The sequence below is a fragment of the Phodopus roborovskii genome, unplaced genomic scaffold (genome assembly GCF_943737965.1).
Source record: "Phodopus roborovskii unplaced genomic scaffold, PHOROB, whole genome shotgun sequence".
Lineage (NCBI taxonomy): Eukaryota > Metazoa > Chordata > Mammalia > Rodentia > Cricetidae > Phodopus > Phodopus roborovskii.
The window spans coordinates 1,181,535-1,205,199 of NW_026126481.1; the positions used below are offsets into that span (position 1 = coordinate 1,181,535).

At 43.2% G+C, this 23,665-nt stretch overlaps 1 protein-coding gene across 1 annotated transcript; it reads left to right on the forward strand.

Moving 5' to 3' along the window:
* The first annotated feature begins 11,956 nt into the window (after positions 1-11,956).
* On the forward strand, positions 11,957-19,368 carry Rfk (riboflavin kinase). Its single transcript, XM_051194064.1, has 4 exons — positions 11,957-12,201; positions 12,962-13,113; positions 18,147-18,249; positions 19,077-19,368. Exons 1-4 carry the CDS (start codon positions 12,120-12,122, stop codon positions 19,205-19,207), a joined length of 468 nt encoding a protein of 155 aa, XP_051050021.1. The 5' UTR covers positions 11,957-12,119; the 3' UTR covers positions 19,208-19,368.
* Positions 19,369-23,665: the final 4,297 nt, after the last annotated feature.

Here is a 23,665-nt window from a genome sequence, read left to right on the forward strand (position 1 = left end):
CTCATTTTCCCCACCTGTGAAATAGGTAGAGTTATGGACATGCCATCCATGAATGATTAAGTGTTTTGAACAAAATTGTTGTTTCCAGTTTAGCTTGGGGTGAGTGATATTTTACAAGTTACTCTGGTGCCTGTCAAGCAGTCTACACACTACAGTTTCTTGAGGACATTGAAGTTCTCCTGGTTTCTAGTTCCAGGATTTCGATCTGCTGATGGGGAGTGTCCTTGCCTGTGGCATTTTCAGCTGTCCCCCAGATGACTCAGCCACACTACAAAGGCTGAGACCCAGGAAGCTCTGCACAGGCCTCCTGTGTCATGGCACCCGGGACTGACCCCCTTATACACACGGGTCTTCATTTACCCCATGTTTTTGATTCTAAGAAGCAAGAGCTTCAGGACTAAAGCCACATTATGGATCCCAGCCTCAGTGAGCTCCAGGCTAAGAGGAAGCCTGGACTTTGACCTAACCAAAGTGGGGACACGATGCCATTGTAGTCCAGGGCTTTGCCCACTATTGCAAATTGAGGAAATGTACATTGGAGTTGCTTCATTTAGCACAACTCAGGTGAGGCTTGGGAACCATAAACTCTTTGTTCTAAAGCAAACAAAGTCTTTAGCTTCAATGGAATTCCTTCTGCTTCTTTAATAATTATATTAACTAGTGAGTGGAAATTAAACTGAAATTTCTCTAGAAGAAATTGTCAGAGGCCAGGTCTGGAACTAGAAGCAGGAAGAGAGAGGCCAAGCCACGTAGAGGTATGGGTAATGAACTACTTTTTTTTTTCTTTAATTTTGTCTTTGCCTTAGAGAACCTTGGTCCCTAGCCAAGCAAGCAATCCCTCTCTCCTTTTCTTTTCTTTTCTTTCTTTCTTTTCTTTTCTTTTCTTTTTTTTTTTTTTTTTTTTTTTTTTTTTGAGACAGGGTTTCTCTGTGCAGCCCTGGCTATCCTGGAACTTACTTACTATGAACTCCGCCTCCAGAGTACTGGGATTAAAGACTTGTGCCACTGCTTTGTGCCACCACTGCTCAGCCTTTTCTACATTCTTAAATAGATTTTACATCCTCTATAACTGCACTAACACTAGAACATGTAGTGTATTGTTCTCCAAGAATTCAAAGAAATAAAAGCAGAGAGATGAATCGCAGTATAAAGGAAAGAACATAATGGTTTAAATTCTTCTTTGTTCTTTACCCCATCTCTATTAAGGAAACATGGGTAAATACTTAAAGAGCACAGTAGTTTTAATTTGTACTTCCCTATCTATTTAGGTAATAATACAGGTAACTAAAGTCTATTGGCTTGAAAAAAAAATACAAGGTATCTGGGTGCTTAGGCATGCACATTTCACTTCTTCACTAGGCAGAAAAAGAAAAGCAGAAAGGGGAAGTTAGAGAGGTCTCAGAATACTGACAGCATTGTGGTCGGACCCTGAAATGTGCGATTGTCCAGCAGGCAGGAGGCCTTAGGTTCCATCTGCAGTACCAACGGTACGGGTGAGTAGAGGATGTGGGGTGGGACCAGCATCAAACTGTGGCATTTGTCAGTCTTCAAGAGATGAGTTAAAGCCCAGACTGCTGACCCCATCAGAGTTTCTGATTGAGTAAGGTGAAGCCTGGCTCTCCCCAGTGACTCTGTCTACCTGTGTGGGAACATCCTCCCTCCCCACTTTGAGAACACTAACTCAGAAACACTCTCATGGAAATAATTTCCTTGTGTGATATTATCATCCTATGCTTTCTGAAACATTTAAAGTATTACAAGAAAAATGAACTATGGTTAAATGTGTTCCAAGAATACTGGATTGAAAGAAGTTACTGAAAGAAAATACTTTTGACAAATCAAAGTCATTTTGCTCTCTCTACACACAAAACTTACTGTCAGCACTTACGTGACCTTTAATCCTGGAATTAAATCCTTACCCAGAAAGATGATATGGAAAAGAACCCTATTGTATGTTGCAAGAACGCTCTGAAAATCCACTAAGCACCAGGCTACTCAGTTTACCTTTGTTGAATAAATGTCATTTTCCCAGGAAATAAATCCTGACAAAAGACTGTTTTCTCCCCATCACTGCTGATCACTTCACCCCGCTCTGTCCACTGACAGTAGCTCTTAGGTCACATGCTTGCACAATTCTCATTCATTTGGGGTCATACAGCAGAAGGCTCTTCTCCTCTTTGGATGAACAAGGGCACTGGGCTCTGTATTGGTGACCTTGAGGTAGGTGGACTTTGGGGCACTTCTGGGTAGGTTCATTTGCAGGTGGAACTGGGGAATGGAGAACATGCTGATGGTGACTTAGGGCTCAGGAACTCTCTCGTGCCTCCTTGCTTCTGGACCAAGTGCTGCTGTAAAATGCCAACCATGTGCTTCATTCCCCTAGGAATTTATGGTTACAGAGTCTTTCCATAGGCTCCACAATGCCCACCCGAGAAAGTCGTTTTCTGCACTGGGTGTCCTAAGATGTGTGCAATTGTTTGTACGTCTAATAGACAATGATTATAATTTATAGATAAAATTTACCTATAAAACATATTTATTTATTCACTTACTTTCATGTTTTTAAGATGTGGTCTCACTCAAGCTGTCCTCAAACTTGTGATCCTCCTGCCTCAGCTTCTGGATAGCTGGGTGTGAGCCACCACGGGCAGCTACTTTTATCATTTGTTGTTCACATGTAGACACCGAGTATGTTTTCATATTTAAGCATTTATTCTAGATGGACTTCACATAATATATGTTATAAAGTATGAGACTTACTTTATTTTCACAATAATTTAACAAGTTGCCTGTATTTAAAAGGCTAGAGATACAGCTCCATAACAGAATGCTTAGCTGGCATGTTTGGGACCCTCGGCTCAATAGTCAGGCCTACAAAATGCTTATTTTAAGTACTGTTTCTTATTAGTCTTTTGATGATTTTTCCCCCTTGTGGGCTTTAGTAATGGTTGATTGCATTTTTATTTAATGTTCTGGAAAAATTGCATTTGACTGTTGCTTTTGGTAAGAGTTGACTGACTTCATTGTTGCTGGTTTCTGGAGTGGGGCAAGTGATTCATCTTTTCCTTAACCAATTTGAAACTTTTGACCTTTGTGTTCTTAACAGCAAACAAAAAGATCTGGCTGTCACTCATCCAGCTTCATGCTGCTCAAAATGTTCCTTAGAACAGACCAGTTTTTTTTTTAATCCATTGGGCTTCTTTTATTTTGATATTAGAGAGAATTTGTTATTTGAGGCCGGGGAGACTGCTCAGCAGTTAAGAGCACTGGCTGCTCTTACAGAGGACCTGGGTTCAGTTCCCAGCACTCACATGGTGGCTGGCAGAAACTTGTTACTCCAGTTACAGAGGATTTAATGCCTTCTTTTGGCCTCTGAGGACATCAGAAATGCATGTGGTTTGTACACAGACATGCATGCAGGCAAACATTCATACACATAAAATAAAAGAAAGTGTTTTTTAAAGAGAGAGAAAATTTCTTTATTATGTATTTTGGATTACCCCTAAGTCCATCTTTTCACAAAATCCACCCATTTCTCCAGGCAACTGTGCCAGAAGCCCAGCTATTGTCTTGTAGCTTGGGATCAGAGTCAATCACACTTTTGTAAGGTGTTAGTAAAGTGCTGGGTTGCATTCATAACACTGAAAAAGATATTATAATCTGACTCTTGCCTATCAATCAGGATGATAGTCACTTCCCTGGGAAACAGCATCCTCTTGCATTCCTCTGCCTTCCCTAGGACCACCTTAGAGACTGCCACAGTTCAGAAGATGTCATCAACATTGCACACCAGGGCAAAATAATTTGCCCATGTTAAGAAACCATTTTGATATGGTAAGCTTCCCTGGGAATTAACTCCATCACACTTGGAGATGAAGACCTTTGATCTGCTAGCCGAGTGGTTCAGACTGTACTTGGAAACAAATAATAAAAAAGTATCCATCTTGGCAGCTCAGTGACAGCGTTGGTTGGCTCTCCCTGTCACTTTCAGGACTGTCTCATGGCGCATGTGATTATCAGCAGATCGACTGAATGTTCACCTCACATAGGCCAGAAAAGTTCAGTGACATCATTATTCCTTTCTCATTGAAAATCCGTACAGAACACGGTATTTTGCTGTGCAATTTAAAGGATCTTTTATTTATTAAAATCTTACCCAAAAGGGATGGAGAGATGGCTCAGTGCTTAAGATCACTTGCTCTTCAAGAGGACTAGAGCACCTGTATGGTGGTTCACAATGGCCTGTAACTCTAGTTCTAGGGATCTAGACACCTTCCTAGGGCCTCTGTAGGAGCCAGCCATGTGTATGGTACATAAACATACATGCAGAGAAAACCCCATACCCGTAACATTAAAAATTATAATCTTGCCAGGTGTTGGTGGCACACACCTTTAATCCCAGCACTTGAGGGCAGAGGCAGGCAGATCTCTTTGAGTTCGAGGCCAGCCTGGTCTACAGAGTGAATTCCAGGACAGGCTCCTACGCAATACAGAGAAACTCTGTCTCAAAAAACAAAAATAAAAACAAACAAACACACAAAAAATTAAAATCTTACCCAAACTGGTAGCTGTGAGAACCTCCAAGGAGAAAAGCGTGGTAGACAGAGGCAGGAATGGTAATGGTGGCTGGCCAAGGCTGTCTGTCTCCTTCAGCAGCTTCTGTGATAACTTGTATTGGAGGGCCAGCTCAAGCTGCCAGGCTTTTTTGGTGATGTGGCAGTCACTGTCACCCCACCCACACACTGTCTGTACTGAGGTGTCGAATGAAGGGGCCTTCATGCAAGCAAATGGTGCTCCCTCTGAGTCCTCTTTAGTCTGGGCAGAGCCTGGGAAGGAAACCTCCACAGGATTGCAGACCTGAGCTTGGCCCTAGGTCCTGGGTAGTGACCAGGGCAGATATCAAGAGATTCAGCCTAACAGCTCAGTTCTCGATATGAGGATGCGAAGACCTCAGATATTGAGAAGGCTAGGGAAGAGATTTCACCCTATGTGCTGCTGGGACTGAAATGGTAGCCTAAGGAGGCAGGCTTTTTTTTTTTTTTTTTTTTTTTTTTTTTTAATAAAGAGTGGCTCTGTGCTGGGGGGTGACGATATGGGCCTTTTTGCTGGGGATGCTAGCATCAGGATCAAGGTCTTCCTTGAGATTGTTTCAGACTTATTCTTTCACTTATCTCTCTAGAGAATTAGCTTTGAATGCATGCTGTGGGAATTCATGGAGTCCTCATGTGTAGAAATGTGTTAATACTACCACCCTCTGACAGTGTCTTCTTTTGTTTGTTTGTGTCTGTCTGTTCATCTGTCTGTTCCTCTGTCCCATCCATCCATCCATCCATCCATCCATCCATCCATCCGTGTTTCTATCCATCTGTCCGTCCATCCGTTTGCCATCTATTTATTTACTTTCCTGAATGGAGAGGAAATTTGAATTCCTGTTTGTGTAAGTCTAGGTTCTCGTTGCTCCTCACATCTTATTTTTCTTTGTGAAATACATATTCAAATTCAGCATCAAAACTCTAAGAGAGCTGGGTGGTTTTAATCCCAGCACTCAGGAGGCAGAGGCAGGTGGATCTCTGAGTTTAAGACCAGGACAGTCAGGACTACACAGAAGAACCCAACCCCCTTTCTCTCGATAAATACAACCCCCTTTCTCTCGATAAATACGTAAATAAATAAATAAAACAAAATAGTGAATTTGAGGCCAGCCTGGTCTACAGAATGAATTCCAGGACAGCCCAGAGCTAAACAAAGAAACCCTGTGTCAAAAAAGAAAAACAAAAAACAAACAAGATGAATACTTACAGGGTGGCTGGATTAGCTGAGCTCTGAGAGTGCTTGTCTAGTAGGTATAAGCCTCTGGATTTGATCACCAGCACTCAGGAGGGGAAAGGTATGGGATCAGGAGTAGGTAGATCAGCCTTGGCTACATGTTTAATTTGAAGACAATCCAGGCTATGTGAGGCTCTTGTCAAAAAACAAACAACAAAAATATTACCAAACAAATCCAGCCAAACTAAATTGGCATATTCCATTTTGGGGGGCAGAACAATGATTGTACCTAACCAAAGACCCAGTTCTACCTACGTGCTTGGCCCAGTAACACGCCAATCTTCTTCAGGACAGACTCAAATGAATTCCCTCTCTTTGATTTCTCACTTGCATTTCTAGTCTAATGGCTGTGAAATTGTCTTTTTAAAAAAGTAGTAGTGTGCCACCTGGTGGATAAACAAAGAATGGCATGCTTGTGGGGGTTTGTAGGGAAGAATTTCAAACTGTATCCATCTCTACACCCCCTCTGCACAAACAGCACTTTCTCTAGGAAAAACAAACCCACGATAAAGCAACATAAAGAACAGGGTGTGCTCAACCCCTTCCTTGCTCGGGTGAGAACTGCGGTGCTCACCCCACCCCAGATTTGAAGTATACCCCACTGAAACAGCAGGACAAAGAAATGGAGGGACTTCGGACTTCCAGTCAGGACAGATGTCACCTTTAGGCCCTGCTTGGTACTAAGACCTCCCAGAGAGACAACTACTGTTCTAAGAGGGAGCATAAATGTTGGTTTATAGCCCACATAGGCAGATTGTACAAATATTCATTAGTGCCCTTGACATCCAGCCCCTTGTATGTGAGAGGTGTATTTACACAAGCATCTCACTACGTGTTTTTATGACGTAGTTGGACAGAGACAGGGAAGGTCCTCTTAGCCTCCTAGCATGGGTGACAAGGCCACTGCCAAAGGCTCTGCATATGTTATAGATTCTTCATGCCCTTCTAAGTCTAGTAGGTCCTAGGATCTCAGTCTCAGCTTCCATTTGTATAATTATAGTCTCAGATCAGATAAAAAAATATTCTATCTAGCCAGACTTGGTTATTGCAGTTAAATAAGGATCAGGATAAACAAATAGGCTGAATAGATGTTTATTCAGGGAGAAATAACTTACAACCTAGACAGATGAACACCAGCAAGTTCCACAGGATGCTCTCCTTTTCACATCCCACCAGCAAGAGAGCTTTACCCTGCGGCTCTTCCTCACACCTCCTTCCACAGATCACTTCCGCCCATGGGTCCACCCCCCCAATGGGCGTGGTCAGTGCCACAGAAGGAGACAAAGTGAATATCCCACTACAATTCCCCTTTTAGTCTAAAGAAAAGATTTAGGCTTGATACAAAACTATATACAAAACAGTGAATAACAAGTGTGCTCTAAGAAAAGGAAAATCGAGAACAAAACGACCTACATTTTTAGTCCTAGGGTGAAGGCATAACGGAGTTTACAATAGAGTTGTCTTAAGTCTAATATATCTAACTAGGAAGAGAGAATAATAGTTGTGATAGTTTAATCTTCAACCTCATCAAGACCTGAGAAGGAAAATAACGATACTAGGGTAGACAGGAAGTACGGATGGGCAACTTCCAAAAGGTGCAGCGAGGACAGAAACAGCAGGCTACCTGCACAGTCACCCAAAGTCTCACAGCAATGTTGGTACACCCAGTTTTGATTAAGGCCAAGAGTACTTGACAGACCACAACAACAGCAGGGAGGTAGAAAGGCTGTCTTACCCTGACTTGGCAAGGTTCAGCAGTCTTCTATATTTGTCTCCTGCAAGCTCACAGGACTGCATGTCCAAATCAGTGGTCAAGGTGGGGGCAGTTCTTTGCCCAAGAGGCCATTAGCTGAGTCAAGAATGGACTCCAGCAGGAGCAGCAACAGTGTCCAACATATTTTCAGGAAAGTGCATGGTGCTGTCAGGAGCAACAGTGTCTCATGTCAATGGAGTACTAATATTAAAACATTTAAATGCCATGTTCTGCATGTCTATGAAGTGATTGAAGATTAAGCATCTATGTCTGACTAATCTCATAGGTAAAGGAAACATGAGTGAAGATAATCTGTAATACTCAGGAACTTAGCTAAAAAACTGAATGAAACTTCCTTGAGTAAAGCAGTAACAAATACCTAAACAATATAACTATGTACACATACATACATATAAATCCCTAAAATAGAGGTAGAGTAGAAATGTCTAGACAAGAGGTAGAACTATAAAGGGCAGCATGATAAATATCCCATATTGTATCAATATACAAAATGTCTGGAACACAAGCAAACGTACTTGGTGATGCACACCTTTAATCCCAGAAGTTGGGAGGTAGAGACTGGCAAGATACCTGTGAGTTAGAGGCCAGCCAGATCTTGGTAGCAAATTCTAGGTCAGCCAGAGCTACATAGTGAGACCCTCTTTTGTTTTCTTTTCAATACAAGGTTTCTTAGTGTAGCAGTCCTGGCTGTTCTAGAACTAGCTATGTGGACCAGGCCAGTCTTGAACTCACAGAGATCCCTCTGTTCATGCCTCCCATATCCTGGGATTAAAGGTGTGTACTACCATAGCCTAGTAAGACCATGCCTTAAAAAAATAATTAAAAAATATTGTGTGCTTCAGGAAGTTATTTACAGTTGATCCAAATTTCATTAAAATATGTTACAAAAGTAGTTTTCACAGTTGTGGGAAGACACTATAATCAAGGCAACTTTTATAAAAGAACAAATTTACTTAGGGGCTTGCTTTCAGTTTCAGGGAATTAGACCATTATCATCATTGTGAGGGTGTGGCAGGAGCTACTGATCATCACTGGATCAGTAGCTGAGAGTTATATTCTGACTGACACTCATGTGCACACACCTACACATACATACACATAAACCTAATTAACAAAATGAATTCTTGCCAGGCGGTGGTGGCACATGCCTTTAATCCTATCACTCCAGGGGCAGAGGCAGGCCAACCTGTGAGTTCAAGGCCAACCTTTGTCTACAGAGTGAGTTCCACGACAGGCTCCAAAGCTATAGAGAAACCACCTCCCCCACCCCCAAAATGATTCTTTAAAAAATTTACCTGAGCTAAGATCAAACTTTCTCTGCCTTCCTAGATATCAAAAAAGCAGGGCATAGATTTACAATGACAAAGGTGCCCTCTTCCTTGCACTACCAGGAAGTTAAACCCTGAAGATGCCAGCCAGACCCAGACCCAGAGGAACCTTCATGGCCTGACCTTACCAACAGGCTCTGGTGTCATTTATCTGCATCCCCATGATTTCCCACCCTAGAGACACGGAACCCTTTTCCTCACCTGACTTGGTGCCGAACACCTCCCATCTCAGCACCCTGTGAAGCAGAGACAAGGAGCTGGAGTTTGAGAATAGCTGGGGTGCAGAGCAAAAGCTTGTCTCAACAACAACATCAAACAGCAAACCTTCCAAAGTCCTTTCCTTTGTCCGGTCCTTCACTGTTGTCTAGTGAAGATCTGTACCAGCTGGTCATCTGAGTCACCTCTCTGGAAATGACTCCTTCCCTGGGGTCCCCCTGCGCGTGTAGAGCGTTTACATCAGTAAGCGCCCAGTTGTGTTTGTCCTACTGGTTTTTCTTTCGTTACTGGGGTTCATTCCAAGTATTGGGGAATATTATTTTAAGGTGGGTGACTTTAGTTTTTGCTGTGTTACTGTGCCTGTCTAAAACACCTGGTGGCCCTAAAAAAGAGATGAATACTCAATATCAAGGCAGGGGCAAGGATAGGTAGCCTGCAGCTTGCCTAAATTAGCTGCCTCCTAAATTCTAGGAGTATAGCCATGTGCCACCACATCTGGCCCAACTACTGGACTTTATAGAAAAAGTATGTTTAGTTTTATTAACTATCAAGAGCCTTTGGAATCAGCTGACCCATTTTGTACTATCATTAGCACTGGATGAGAGAGCTTGACCTTGACACCCTAGTAGGCAGTGTTATCGGCATGTTGGAGATTAGCCTATCTATCTATCTATCTATCTATCTATCTATCTATCTATCTATCTATCCATCCATCCATCCATCCATCTTTGAAACAAGGTCTCACCATGTAGCTTTGGCTGACCTGGAACTCTCCATGTTGATCAGGCTGACCTTGAACTTCAGTGCTGGGGTTAAAAGTGTGCACCATGGAGCCTGGCCTGCTTTTTCTATTTTTTAAATTGTTATGCTTATTTTCTTAATATTAAAACATTCTTTAGATTCATTTTAAATTTACAGAAGATTATCTTTTCCTTCACTACTTCCCAGTTTACTGTCACTGTGACCTTCTTCCTGAAGACATAACTCAGTCAGAGGAGCATCTCCTTCTCTGCAGGCCAAGGCTGGCCGGGTGCTGCAAGTGCAACTCAGAAAGGGTAATAGGAATGTTTTGAATATGTTCATGTTTAAAAGCACTAAACTTGACAAACAGATTCTCAAGATTCTGGATTTGCATAAGAAATGGTAATCAGGGAGGCTCAGTAATGTATCTCTTGAACCAAATGCATTGGAACACTATTAATGAGTGTGAAAAATAATAAATGACATGGCCTACACATCTGAGTATCTGCAAGCATTTGCCTTCCCCTGTTTTGAAGTGACGATGATGGATTCGAATTTGTCATAGGACAAATTGCCCTGATGGCAACTTTTTCTTGAGTAAAAGGGAGCCATGGAAGGAAGGCTACTGAGATGCAATGGAAAAGGAGCAGAATTTTCTCTTCCATGTCTACATTAGTACACAATAAGTTTCCAAAGGAATGCATGTCAATAACAACATGAAAATGGACTTTGCTGAGCCTGGTGGCAAATGCCTTTAATCTCAGCACTTTCTGGGTAGAGGTGGGCAGACCTCTGTGAATTCAAGACCAGTTTGGTCTAAAAAGCAACAAGTTCAGATCAGTTAGGACTACACAGACAAAACTTGCCTCAAAAAGGAAGAGAAAAGAGGGGTGAGGGGCGGGGGGAAATGGAGGACTTGATGGTTTCTCCAACTACCTTTCTTTACAAATGGCGATGAATGTTTTCTCCAATGATGATTAGATAAGATAGAATAAAACATACTTAGCCTTATCTTATTTCTCCCCTCTGCACCTTCCCCCCTCAAAAAAGCAGGGTTTCTCTGTGTAGCTGTTGTCCAGGCACTCCGTAGAACAGGCTAGCCTTGAACTCAGAGACTCACCAGCCTCTGCCTCTGAGTGTTAGGACTAAAGGCATGCGACACCATACCCTATTTTATTTTTTTAAAACTGTCTATTTTAACTCCGGCAGTGGTAGCACACACCCTTAATCCCAGCGCTCAGGATGTAATTTGTTAAGCAGTTTTCATTCAACAGATATTCAAGGTCACACAGGGTCTGCATTCAAATTCTGGTTTATCTAGGGCTACAGTCTGTTAAACTTTTCTGAAGACTTCTGTTAGACTGTTACTGTGTCAGTTTCCAATGTGGTCTTAATTCCCTAGCTGATTTAGGCTGGTCCGAAGGTATTGAGTTATCTCAATTGGTCGTTCACAATCAGTTACAAATAGTTGTTTTGTGTTAGCATACCAGCCTCAAGGGGGGGGGGGGACTTTACTAAGAAAGTCCCTTTTGTACCAATATGTACCAATATAGAGAAAACATTTTTTAACATCAGCTAAACATTCTCAGAGTTACATACAAGTAAGGAGAAAGAAAGCCGCTGTAAAGACTGGGGAGAATTTTATACTATGTTAACTATTTTGTGAACCACGCTTATTTCAGCATAATCCAGTCTAAAAAAAACTGAAACGGACACGATTAGAAGCTGGGCCACGGGTGAGGGCGGGGCCTCAACCGCAGGGATTGGACGGGGGAGGGGGGGTGGAGGCTGGGGAGGGGCCACAGTGACGCTGGGAGGGACTAGGGCGCTGGGCGGGGCCTTAGCCGCAGGGGCTGGAACAAGGGGGGTGGGGGAAGAGACTGGGATCTCGGCCACAACGACGCGGGGCGGGGCTCTGGGCGGGGCTCTGGGCGGGGCCGCAGCAGCAGAGGTGGGGCTACATCGGCGGGGCGGAGTACGGAAGCCGAGCAGGTTCGGCGCCTGGGCCGAAGGCTTGTTCGTTCACCGGTGTTGTCGCAGTTCCGGCCCGGCGTCTGCGAGCTCTGGCGGTCGGAGGCTGCTCTGGCGGCAGGCGCCGGTAGCGGTGCGTGTCCCGCTCCGCCGGCACAGCTCCCGCAGGATCCCCGGCTGGCCCGGGCCGGGTGGCCGCACTCACGGCGGCTCCGCCGCAGGCGCCGAGCGAGCAGCAGCCCGCGTCCTCCGAGGTCGGCGTCATGAGGAGCCTGCCGTTCTTCTGCCGCGGCCAGGTGGTGCGTGGCTTCGGCCGCGGCTCCAAGCAGCTGGGCATCCCCACGGGTGAGCGCCTGGTGGGGCCGGGGGCTCCGGGCCGGGGGGCAGGGGATCGGGATCCAGGTTAGCCGCGCTCCTGCCGCTGTCGCCCAGCTGCGGAGCCCGGTCCGGGGCGGTACTGCAGGATGAATTGGCCGAACTCTCAAGCTGTTCAAAGTTCTATTCAGATGTGACTGTGTAGTGATCAGTGGCAGCAGGGGTAGTTAGTTCTATGAGAGCCAGCGTTTATTTGGGCTGACTACGTGAGTTTTAGTAATCAAGATTTTTTTTTTTCCTGCCGGTCCTCAAAGATGATACCTAGGCTGCTTCTTGACCCATTGAACTTGGGATTTGGGTTTGTGTATTTTGAAAATAAGAATCTGTTTAAATGACTCAGCCTGCTTAGGAGCGTTACTAGGAAAGAGGTGGGACTTTCCGTTTGTTTTAATTCTAATAGACGGGGTTTGGGTGTTTCCCAAGCTGCCAGCTTACTTCCTGAGCTCAGATCTCTTATAGTGGGACTAGGGATATGGGTAGTGTCTGATAATCCTGCCCGTTCATTTTATGTTTTACTTTCCACTTGGACGTTTTCGTGTGGATTTTTCGAGATATCCACACACTTGCCTTTTGCCTTATTCCTAACCTGTGCATCTGAAGAGAAGTAATTCCAGCCAGAATATGGAGGATTGGATTGGGAGTCGGAGTGTCTTCGGGCTAATCTTTTGATGTGGTTTTAATCAATATTTAGTATGAAACTTGTAATGAATATCTGTTTATTTCTCTTTAGCCAATTTTCCTGAACAAGTAGTAGACAATCTTCCAGCTGATGTGTCCACTGGCATTTATTATGGCTGGGCCAGTGTCGGGAGCGGAGATGTCCATAAAATGGTAGTGAGCATAGGATGGAACCCATACTACAAGAATGTGAAAAAGTCCATGGTAAGAAGCCAATTTTGCTCTATTAATTGCACACAGTAAAGTATCAGACGTGGTGGGGAGGGAACATGAGTTCAAGAATAACTTGGGTGACCAGGTGTGGTGTCACACGCCTTTAATTCCAGCACTTGGGATGTAGAGGTGGGCGGATTTCTGTAAGTTCAAGGCTGACTGGTCTCGTAATGAATTCCAGGGAAGCGAAGACTACATAGAGAGAACCTGTCTGAAAACAACAACAAAACAAAAAGAATGGCCTGCGCTGTCCTACATTTCCACTTCATTTCTGCTGACCCCCCCATTTTTACTTTCATGAGTGGATTTTATTTTCTCCATGTTTTTTTCTGTTTCCTTTGACTACATTGAGTCTCCCCATAAGAGGCATGTGTGTGTGTAGTTGGATCAGGTTTTGTAATAATTTTCTGCTAACTTGCTAACCTCTCTGCTTTTTGGTTGATAAGTTTAATCCATTTAAATAAAATGTTTTATTTTTAATTGTTGTTTGTGTGGATGTGCACATGGGCTCAGGTAACCCATGGAGGCCCAAAAAAGGGAGTTGGGTCCCCTGGAATTGTCCAATGTGGGTGCTGGGAACAAAACTCAGGTCCTCACAGGCTTTTAACTGCTGAGCTGTAACCCCAGCGCCCCATTTAAAATTTAAAGTAAGTGCTGAAACCACACTATTGGGCATTCCTATAATCCTAACACTTAGACAATGATGCAGGAGGATAGCAAAAATAGCCTGGATTGTATTGTGAGACCCTATCTCAAAAAAGAGTCATTGCTGGTATTGCTTTTTTGTTTTCAGTGTGTCCTGTAAGTGGTAATTTCCCTCAATGCTGCCTGTTTTATTTAGGTTATTTTTCTTTTTGAGACAGGAAAACTGTACTCCTCCTACTTCAGCCTGTCTAGTGCTGGATGACACTTGTGCTACCAGGAGCTGAAACAATGTTTTTGTAATTGTTGTGCAATTATATTTATGAGAAATAAAAGTGAGATATTATTGTTTTTGACACAGGGTCTCACTGCCTGGAACTCACAGAGATCCATCCACCTGCCTCTGCCTCTCCAGTGCTGAGGCTAAAGGGCATCGTGCCCAGCTGTTTTGTTTAAGGCAGGGTCTTTCTATTTAGCACAGATTGGTGTGGAACTCACCCAGTAGCCCAGGACCCCAAGATACTCTGTGTCTCAGCCTTCTAAGTGTTGGGATTCCAGGTGTGGACCACCAAGCAGGTTCAAAAGTGAGGCTCTTCAAAAACCATTTCGTACAATTGGTCTTTGCCACAGTTAGTATTTCAGAGTTTACTTGCTTGATTGCCTTTGGACTGCTTACTGAGCATGGCTCAACTTCATTCCTGTTGTCTCTGTTTTTTTAAACATTGCTGGGAATCATATCCAGGGCCATAGCATAATAGGCCAGTGTTCTATTTAGCTACCCTCCTAGCCTCTCTCTCTAAAATCACCTTTAGGGTATAGTCTTTTGTTTTTCATTTGTTTGGTTTTTTGAGACAGGGTTTCTCCTCTGTGTAGCTTTGGGGCCTGTTGCCTCTGCATTTGGAGCACTGGGATTAAACCCATGCGCCACCACATGGCAAAATGTGTAGCCCAGGCTGGCCTCGAACTCCTCCTGCCTCTGCATCTTTCAGCAAATCCTTCTGGCATGCGCCACCACAACTGGCTTTATTTTTTTACTGCCCTACTTTTCCCCACAAGAGTCCCCACAGCTTAAATACTTGTTGGATTTGGGTTAATCTTTGGTAGACCAAAGTGAAAAAGCAGTTAATGGAAAAATTTTATTTTGAACTATGGTGTTGCTATGTAGCCCTATGACCTTGAACTCATAAGCCATCCTCTGCCTATGCTTCTGGCTCCTTAGTGCCAGGGTGCCAGGCTGTGCCAGCACACTGAATTTTTAACTTTGAGGAGTAATAAGGGAGGAGTGTATCATAGAACAGAGAACTGCAGAGCTAACTGTTGATGTAATAGATCAGTGGTTCTCAACCTTCCTAGCTGTGACCCTTTAATACAGTTCCCACATACAGACCCCCAACTGTACAGTTATTTTTGTTGCTACTTTGTAGCTGTAGTTTTTCTACTCTTAAGATTGGTAATGTAAGTGTTTTTGGAGTTAGAGGTTTCCCAAGGTGGTCTTGACCTACAGGTAGAGAACTGTTGAAATAGTAATGACCTTGAATTCTAAGGGTTTGAGCTTTGCTGACTAGTGGGGTGAAATTGTTGAGACAAGGAAAGAGTTGGTGAGAGAACATGCACATGCATTTTTTGGGGGAGAGGAATGGAAAGGGAGGAGAGGCTTGTAATTTACTCAGATAAGAGAAATAATAACAAGCCATTTCTAAACAGCCTAGAATCCTGATAAGAGAAATTCAGTTACCCCACTGTCAAGATGCTCATGCATTTCAGCACAGGCTGCTTATTTTAATACTGTTATTTGCCAATAACAGCCATCCATGAAAGTCTTGCCCTAAACACAATAGGGCAAAATATTAATTTTTATATAGCCCAAGTCATCATTTTCTTTTATAGGTAGTGTTTTTAATAATCTAATGGGGATCAAACTCAGGTCTGCTATATTGGTGCCAGCCACCTTTAACTACTAAGCCATCACAACATTTGCCTCACCTGTTGAGAAATGTTCTCCATACTTTAGTGTGATCTGACTCAGTAATGTTGCCTCAGCAGCCAGAGTGCTGGGATTACAGGAGCTATTGCCTATCCTCACCACGCTGCTTGAGTTTCCATAGCATTAGATAATGTACCTCTTCCTCCATTGAGCCTAAGACCCTGCCCATGTCTAACAAGTCCTCTGAGCCATATCTCCCAAGCCCTACCCCTTTTTGTGTTGAGATGGCTTCACTAAGTTGCCCAGGCTGCCCTTGCCCTTGCTCTGTAGTCCAGGCAGGCAAGAGCCTCATGTCACAGCCTCCCCAAGAAGCTGGAATTGTTTGTAGGCCTGCACCACCAGGCTTGATACTTAGTGTAAGTTCTCCAGCTCTGTTTTTTAAGATTTTGCTCTGTTTTTAAGATTTTCTTGGATACTTTTTTTTTTAACCTTATCAGCTGTTAGAATACCTTGCTAGTTTTTCTGTTGCTCTTATTTTTAAGGGTCTTCTTGAATGTGGATATAAAAGAGAAAGGGTGCCAAGTACTTCTTCTAAATTTTGAAGATGGGGAAGAAGGGTATGGCGGCTAGGGCTTTGCCAGTGCTCCTCAGTTAGCTGACTCAGGCTCTGTGCAGCCTGGAGGCACAGGCTTGTAATCTCAATCCCCAGGGCACAGAACCCAGGGGAGCTCACAGCCACCTTGGGCTGCAGGCAAGACCTGGAAAGACTGGCAGTGAATGAGTGGCTGGGATTTGATCCATATTAGGGAAAGGGAAAAGAGAACCTGCCTGGAGGAAAAGAGGTTTTGCTCTAGGCTTTTACTTTTAAAAACTGCTTTCTCTCTGGAGGTGTGGCACTTTTAATACCAGCACTCCCGGGAGGCAGACGCAAGGAGATCTGAGTTTCTAGGCCCATCTGGTCTACAGAGTGAGTTCTAGGACAGCCAGGGCTACACAGAGAAACCCTGTCTTGACAAACCAAAAAATTTGAATTTTTTTTTATTCTTCCTTTTTGGGTCTGAATCATATTTCAAGTGTACATGGTTGGTTATCTTACTATCTTAGGCAAGAAACAATATCATATTCTTGTGTTTGGTTTGTTTTTAAATAGGTCATTCATAATTTTATTTTAAATGCCTCTTGCTCTGAATGATTATAGCTATACTCAAGTATTTGTGGTAGATGTTATGATAAAGCATGTGGGGGACCATGGTGGATCCATGGCAGTCAGAGGGGGATAGGGATGTGTGGGGGGGGCATACACAAACATGCCAGGCAGATAGAGCTTAAGTGGGAAGTTTTATTAGAAAGTGTGTGTGTGGGGGGGGGGAGGTAGAGGAACACAGAGGTGGAGAGGACAGAAGAGGAGATAGCAAATGTCCTGTGTGCCCCAAAGGGACAGTGGAAAAGAGAGTAAGTGGGCGGGGTCTTTCTTTTAAAAAGTCCTTTGCATCTGTGTGCAGAATGTGATGCCATGGAACCCTGACCAGGGTACTTACTGCCTGAGTGCATTCTGTTAGGTGACATGGGCAGGTCAGCATAATGCCTGAATCCTTACAATAAGATACTTTAATTTTAAGGCTAATTTCATAAACTAGGTATCCTAAAGTCATATAAAAATATATCCCAAGATATATATTTCTAGTTTACATTTAAAATTGCCAGTCCTAATTTCATCTGGTATAGCCTTTCCTGTTTACTTCTTTGAGTGTGTGTGTTTGGTGTGGGGAAGGGGGCCAGTGTGCATGTGTGCCTGTAGACAGGGTCTTTATAGCACAGGGAAGCCTGGAATTTTCTAGGTAGCAGAGCTCTGAACTCTAGGTTTCTTTCCTCAGTCTCTTGTGCTGGGGTTGTAGGTGTGCACCACCGTGCTGAATTCGGCCTCCTGGTCTTAGATGTCTTTGTGGGGAGAGGCTGCTAAAACCCGAGTGGCTCAGTTCCATCTCCCAAGTCCTTTTAAACAGGGGGCAGGCCAAGACTGATAGAGTCTTTTATTATTATTATTTTTAAAGTATTGATTTTTTTTTTTCCCCCTGAGACAGGGTTTCTCTGTGTAACCCTGGCTGTCCTAGAACTCTAGACCAGGCTGGCTCGAACTCAGAGATGCACCTGCCTCATTAAAGGCATGGGCCACCACTGCCCAGTTAAATTCATTTATTTTATTTTATACATATAAATGTTTTGTCTGCATGTATGTTCGTGCCTGGTGTCAGAGGAGGCCAGAAGAGAGTGTTGGATCTCCTGGAAATGGAGTTACACACAGTTATGTCGCAATCCTCTGGATCCTGGGAATCCAACCTGGGTCTTCTGGAAGAATAGATCTGGCTTTCAAGTAGTTGTTGAGCCATCTCTACAGCTTCCCCTGCCCCCCCCTCACACACACCATGGTAATCTTTGTTTTAACATTTTTTGTTTGTAGGAAACCCACATCATACATACCTTCAAAGAGGACTTCTATGGGGAAATTCTCAATGTGGCCATTGTTGGCTACCTCAGACCAGAAAAGAACTTTGATTCTTTAGGTAAGAATTTATATGAATCTTCTACACCTGTTCCTAAGTGGTCACAATGACAGGGCATAGATTTGAGCATTTAATTCATGTTAGGCACTATTTTAAGTGTCATATACAAGTTAATCCCTTCGTCACCCACAGTAGCCATGTGAGGTGTATGCCTATCTTACTGATAAGGAAATTGACACACAGAGATTAAGTAGCTTGTCTTAGTCTGTTTTCTGGTGGTCTGACTGAATACCTGGTGTTTATTTGGTGCTGAGTTCTGGATGCTGGAGTCATTAGTGCCAGCATGTGGTCAGGGCCTTCTCTCTGCCTCAGTGGGTGGCATCACAGGGTAGACCAGAAGAGGGCTAGGAAGAGCTCACTCTTGTATCACAGTCACTCCCTGGGTGCTCACAAATCCATTTGCCCCCATGGCCCAGTCCCTTCCCAGAGTTTCCTCTTCCGAATACCTTCGACCTTAGGGACTGTTTGTTTAACATGAATTCCAGGGCACACCCAAGTCACAGCAGTTAGCTAGTGATGACACCTGGCATCTAACCTGCAAGGCTGGCTGGCAGTAGGTGCTGGACATATAAGAAACAGTAGTTAGGAGATTGGTCCCAGTGTCAAGTCCCTATTGGTATAGAATGAGAATTAAAATCCCATTAGGGAAAGGTTTCTTTACAAGAGAACTCTTTATATAGCACTGACTTTTCCCTGGAGAAAGAAAGGGTATGAGCAATTATTGAGCCCTTGTCCTTTGCCAGGCATGTGGGGCTAGGGTGGCTGAGCAAAAGAGTAGTAAAATGTATTAGCAGTTTATCTTTTTCCTTTTTTTTTTCCCCCCCCAGAATCACTTATTTCAGCAATTCAAGGTGATATTGAAGAAGCTAAAAAGCAGCTGGATTTACCAGAACATTTGAAATTCAAAGATGACAATTTCTTCCAAGTTTCCAAGGACAAAATTATGAATGGTCACTGAAAAGTACCTTATCTGTCCACTAACTGTAGTGTCTTGTTGCCTGTGATACAATCTCACCTTGGTCATATTTTAAATGGAACCTTTCTCTGTAGCTGTCAAGTGGTCTTCAGCTATTAACTCCATCATGTTATATAGTACTAAAAGATTCATTCAAAAATCAAGACTTTTAAAAAGTATTATGTTGATTAGAATGGAGCACTAGAGAGCTAGTGTCTTGTAGTGGAAATAAAGTCTGTGAATGTGGGCAGAAAGGAAGACTGGCTGCTGTTCTCATAACCGCGTGTGCTGGCGCCGCTCTACGGGTCCTTTCCCAGGAAATGAGGCACACAGAACTTACCCAGGAAGGAAGATCTAGAGTGAATGTATTAATAAATTTTGCAGACCTATGGATTTGTTCCCATGAGGCTATTTCATTTAGTGTCCCAGTGTCTGAATAGAATTATTTCAGCTTGAAGTGGCCTCAGTTTTCCCGGCATCAGGGTTTTTGCTTTTCTGCACAGTACTGAAGATTGAACCCAGGCCCTTACACAATAGGCAGGAATGGCCACTGAGTCCCAGCCGCCTGTCCTTTTTAAGCCATACGGTGTCTTGCTTTCATGTTGTTAAATGCCTCTTTAACAGTTTTTTTTGGCTTTGGTTCATTCTCCCCCCCCCCCCCTTTAAGTGATTGATGTAATTTGTGTTTGGAGTATCCTACAACCATGTGCTTCAGAGACTGCATGTGTGTGTGTCATCCCATTCATTACCATGTGAGTGGTGGTCAGTACATGTAGAACCCACTTCATTTATAGGCTTCCTTGGGATTGAAATGAACACATATATATGTTTCTCCGTTTGAGACAGGCTTCCATTATGTAGCTCTGGCTGGTTTCAGATTCAGAGATCCACCTCTCTTTGCACTGGGATTAAAGGATTGCACCACCAGGCTTGGTCTTCTTAAAAGGACACAAGATGACCTATAAGTATTGTTTTTACAAAGTGTGGTCCTATGTTTTCAAAGTAAATGTAACTTTGTGTAGCTCTGTGTGAATGGCTACTTCAATATAATCTATTGCTCATCTAAGTCCTTTCTCCCAGTTCCCCTCTTACTCTAACTTTTGGTGGCTTGAGTTCTTCACACTTGAAATTGAATTACTGATCATTTTGTGCTCATCAGCACATTGAATCATTGCTATATGGCAGATTTGCAGGTTTGGAGGCACTGTCTGGTGGGAGGGTACACATTAACCTAGGAAGGCAGTTTGTTTGTTTTTCGTTTGTTTTATGTGTGTGTTTGAGATGGTCTCTCGGTGTAACCCTGGCTGTCCTGCATCACTGTGTAGACCAGGCTGGTTTTTCAAATCATGAAGATCCATCTACCTCTGCCTCCTGAGTACTGGGGTTAAAGGTGTGCACCACCATCGTCCAGCACATGAAAAAGGCAATTTTAGCCACGCATACATGTGATTTGTGCATGTGTTTTGCAAGTGGGGTGTGGTGAGGAATGGAGCTCAGTCAGCTTTATGAATGTTAGGCAAGTGCTCTGCCACCGAGCTATATCCCTAGCCTTGAAAGTAGAATTTTTGATGATGGAAGTTCTCTACTTAAAAGAAGCTTTGATATCAGTGGATTTATGAAACAAAGGTAAAAATAAACATGGAAAGTACAAGAATAGATTTGCGTTTATTCAGTAAGAATAGCTTGCTGATAATTACAGTTCATTAAGTATGTGAAGGAAAGTTCATTGCTAATGTCATCTCACATTGTTTTAAACAGTGCAGTGATTGCTTTGTAATAATTGTGTGTGGTCTGGAGGTTCTCTGGAGTTCTGTATTGTTGATGTATTATAAGAAATTATAGTACCACTTTGATTAGTCTGAATGTTTTCAGGCCTTGAAATAAATTTTGACTATGTGTTACTTTTTTCTTTTCCTCCTTAGCTTGGTCTTCTCTGTTTCAAATGTACTGTCTGGTTGTTACTTTAAGGTGTGTTTATGAGTCTGAACAGAACTATGAAGTAGTGGTGCCCTATAAGACTTAAGAGCCTTGCCTTCAAGGACACCGCCCACCCAGCCCCTTCCATACGCGCACCTTCCCTCCCTCTATTTATTTATTTATTTATTTACTCATTCATTTATTTATTTGAGACAAGGCCTTTGAATCCCTGACTGACCTTGAATGTACATTGATCCACCTACCTCTACTTTTTGAGTGCTGGGATTATAAGTGCATCAAGCCTGGCCAAGACTCCTTTAATGCTGTAGCAAGGTGCTTGGGTTTACTTGGGAAGTACTCAGAGGATGTAAGTACTTAAAAGTCAACGCTTTAAGGATGAAGGTTCCCATTGGGAGTTAAAGAAAAAAGTTTAAATCTGACTCTCTTGTGTAATCCTTAGAGAGTTCTGTAACTATGGCTTATGCCATCAATCTGTTTGCTACATGTAAGTACATTTCAGCACTCATCTGAACTCTTCTGGGATGGTTTAGCAGCTTGCAATTAGGGCACTTGTGTGACAGGGATGTGTAAGGACCAGTAGCTTGGAAATAAAGAGGACCATTTTGCTTTCCTGATTAACTTTCTGTGTTTTTCTGTTCTCCTTGTACGTGGAAGAGCAGTTGTGAGATAGATGGAGGAGAATCAGTTGAACCTTTAGAGACTCAGCTAGGACACAAATCAACACTGCCAAAGGAGATGCTATTATAAGGGCAGGTCAGAAACATTGGAGAGCAAATTTCCCATAGATAGCAGATAGTCTTAGAACTCGAAATGACTAACGAATATAGAGAATAAAGATGGGTAGCATGTTCCTGGAGCTCTAGCATTGGGGGGGCTGAAACAAGGTCACTTCAGCCCAGAAGTTTGAGGAGACCAGCCTGATGAGCATAGGAGGACCCTAGAAAGGGAAGTGGGATGGGGTGTGGGGGATAGCACAGTGGTAGGAGCTATACTTGGCATGTGAGGCACTGGCTTCAGTCTCCAGCACCAAAGCCAAAGCAATAACAAAAATTTATATTTGGAGAGTGTTCAGAAAGTTGGGAAACAGGATAAACTTTTGAGTTGGCTTCTTGTTCTTTGTTTTGCTTTTGTTTTTGTTACAGAATTTTACTGTGTATATATTCTAGGCCCACTTGGAATTCACTGAGGTCATCAGGCCTCAGCCTCCCAAGTGTTGGGATTATGTATAATCCATTATGTCTGACCTCAGTAGAACATACTCTGTTGTGCTACAGATGAAACCTCAAGTCACATGCATGCTAGGCAAGCAGTCTCATTTGAGCTACATCCCCGACCTCTGGAACCCTTAATGTCACTACTTATTTGTGTTAAGAGCATATAACATATTTTAGGATGAGTTTAATTTGAGATAAGGTTTCTCTACATATAGCTCTTGCTGACCTTGGACTCAGAGATCCACCTGCCTCTGCCTCCCAAGTGTTAGGATTAAAATTGTGTGCCACCATGCCCAGCTTAAATTAGTTTGTTTCCTGTTTTATCTGGTGTGCATGTTGTAAGTGGCTAGGTATGTGCACCACAGTGGATATGTGAGGGTTAAATAATCATATGAGTTCCTTGGATTGAATTCAGATTGTCAAATCTGGCAGCAGGTGCCCTTATGCACTTGACCATCTTGGTCTGGATTCTAACTTTAGAGACAGAGTCTTGTTATATTTCTCAGACTGGCCTTGAGCTTAAAATCCTACCTAAAACTCCCAAGTGTTAGTTTTACAGGTGTGCTCCACTGTGGCTGAAGCTGGTTTTAATCAGTCAACTTGCTTCTTCGTGTAGAAGTTCGTATTCTCCAGTTTCACACCAACATTTTAATTTTATGTTTTTGAGTGCTTGACTGCGTGCATATCTGTGTACCACATGTGTACAGTGTCCAAGGAGGCTAGAAGAGGGTGTCATCATGCCCTGGGACTAGTGTTATAGGTGGTTTTAGAGCCACCATGTGAATGTGCTAGGAATTGAACTCATGTCCTCTAGAAGAGCAACCAGTACTCTTGACTGCAATCCCTTCCCAAGGAATTTCATTTTCTACACAGTGTATGCATGAGCTAAATGTAATGTTTTTGGAATATAAAGACTGGAAGTTACCTTAGGGAATGAGGTGTGATTTTGTCCAGAGCCAGGTACCTTAATTTCTTGCTGTTGTGCTAGTCAATCAAGGGACAAAGGTCCTTTTAGACTGTTTTGAGTTTTCCATGTTTTCTGGGGCTGAACAGGGAGTCATTTTACTTACAGGTTCGATGACATTTGACAGTAAAGGTTGCCCATGTAGCCTTTGTGTTAGTTGCAGGGTGTGTGTGTGTGTATGTGTGTGTTGGCAGAGCCACCATAGTGTCAGGTGTGCTTTCATGGGGTTCAGGTAAGACCTTAGTTGGTCTTGTGTGTATTCAGTTCCCAGGCCTGGCTTTTCTGGCCCGGTTTTAGTATACACCATGTGCCCATTTATTCCCATCCCGGTCTACTTTGATAAGT

Bases quoted from the DNA above. Each gene is read 5' to 3' on its own strand.
- Rfk (XM_051194064.1), top strand. From the start codon at position 12,120: ATGAGGAGCCTGCCGTTCTTCTGCCGCGGCCAGGTGGTGCGTGGCTTC. The intron at 12,202-12,961 runs GTGAGCGCCTGG...ATTTCTCTTTAG, and splicing joins GCAGCTGGGCATCCCCACGG to CCAATTTTCCTGAACAAGTA. The intron at 18,250-19,076 runs GTAAGAATTTAT...TTCCCCCCCCAG, and splicing joins AAAGAACTTTGATTCTTTAG to AATCACTTATTTCAGCAATT.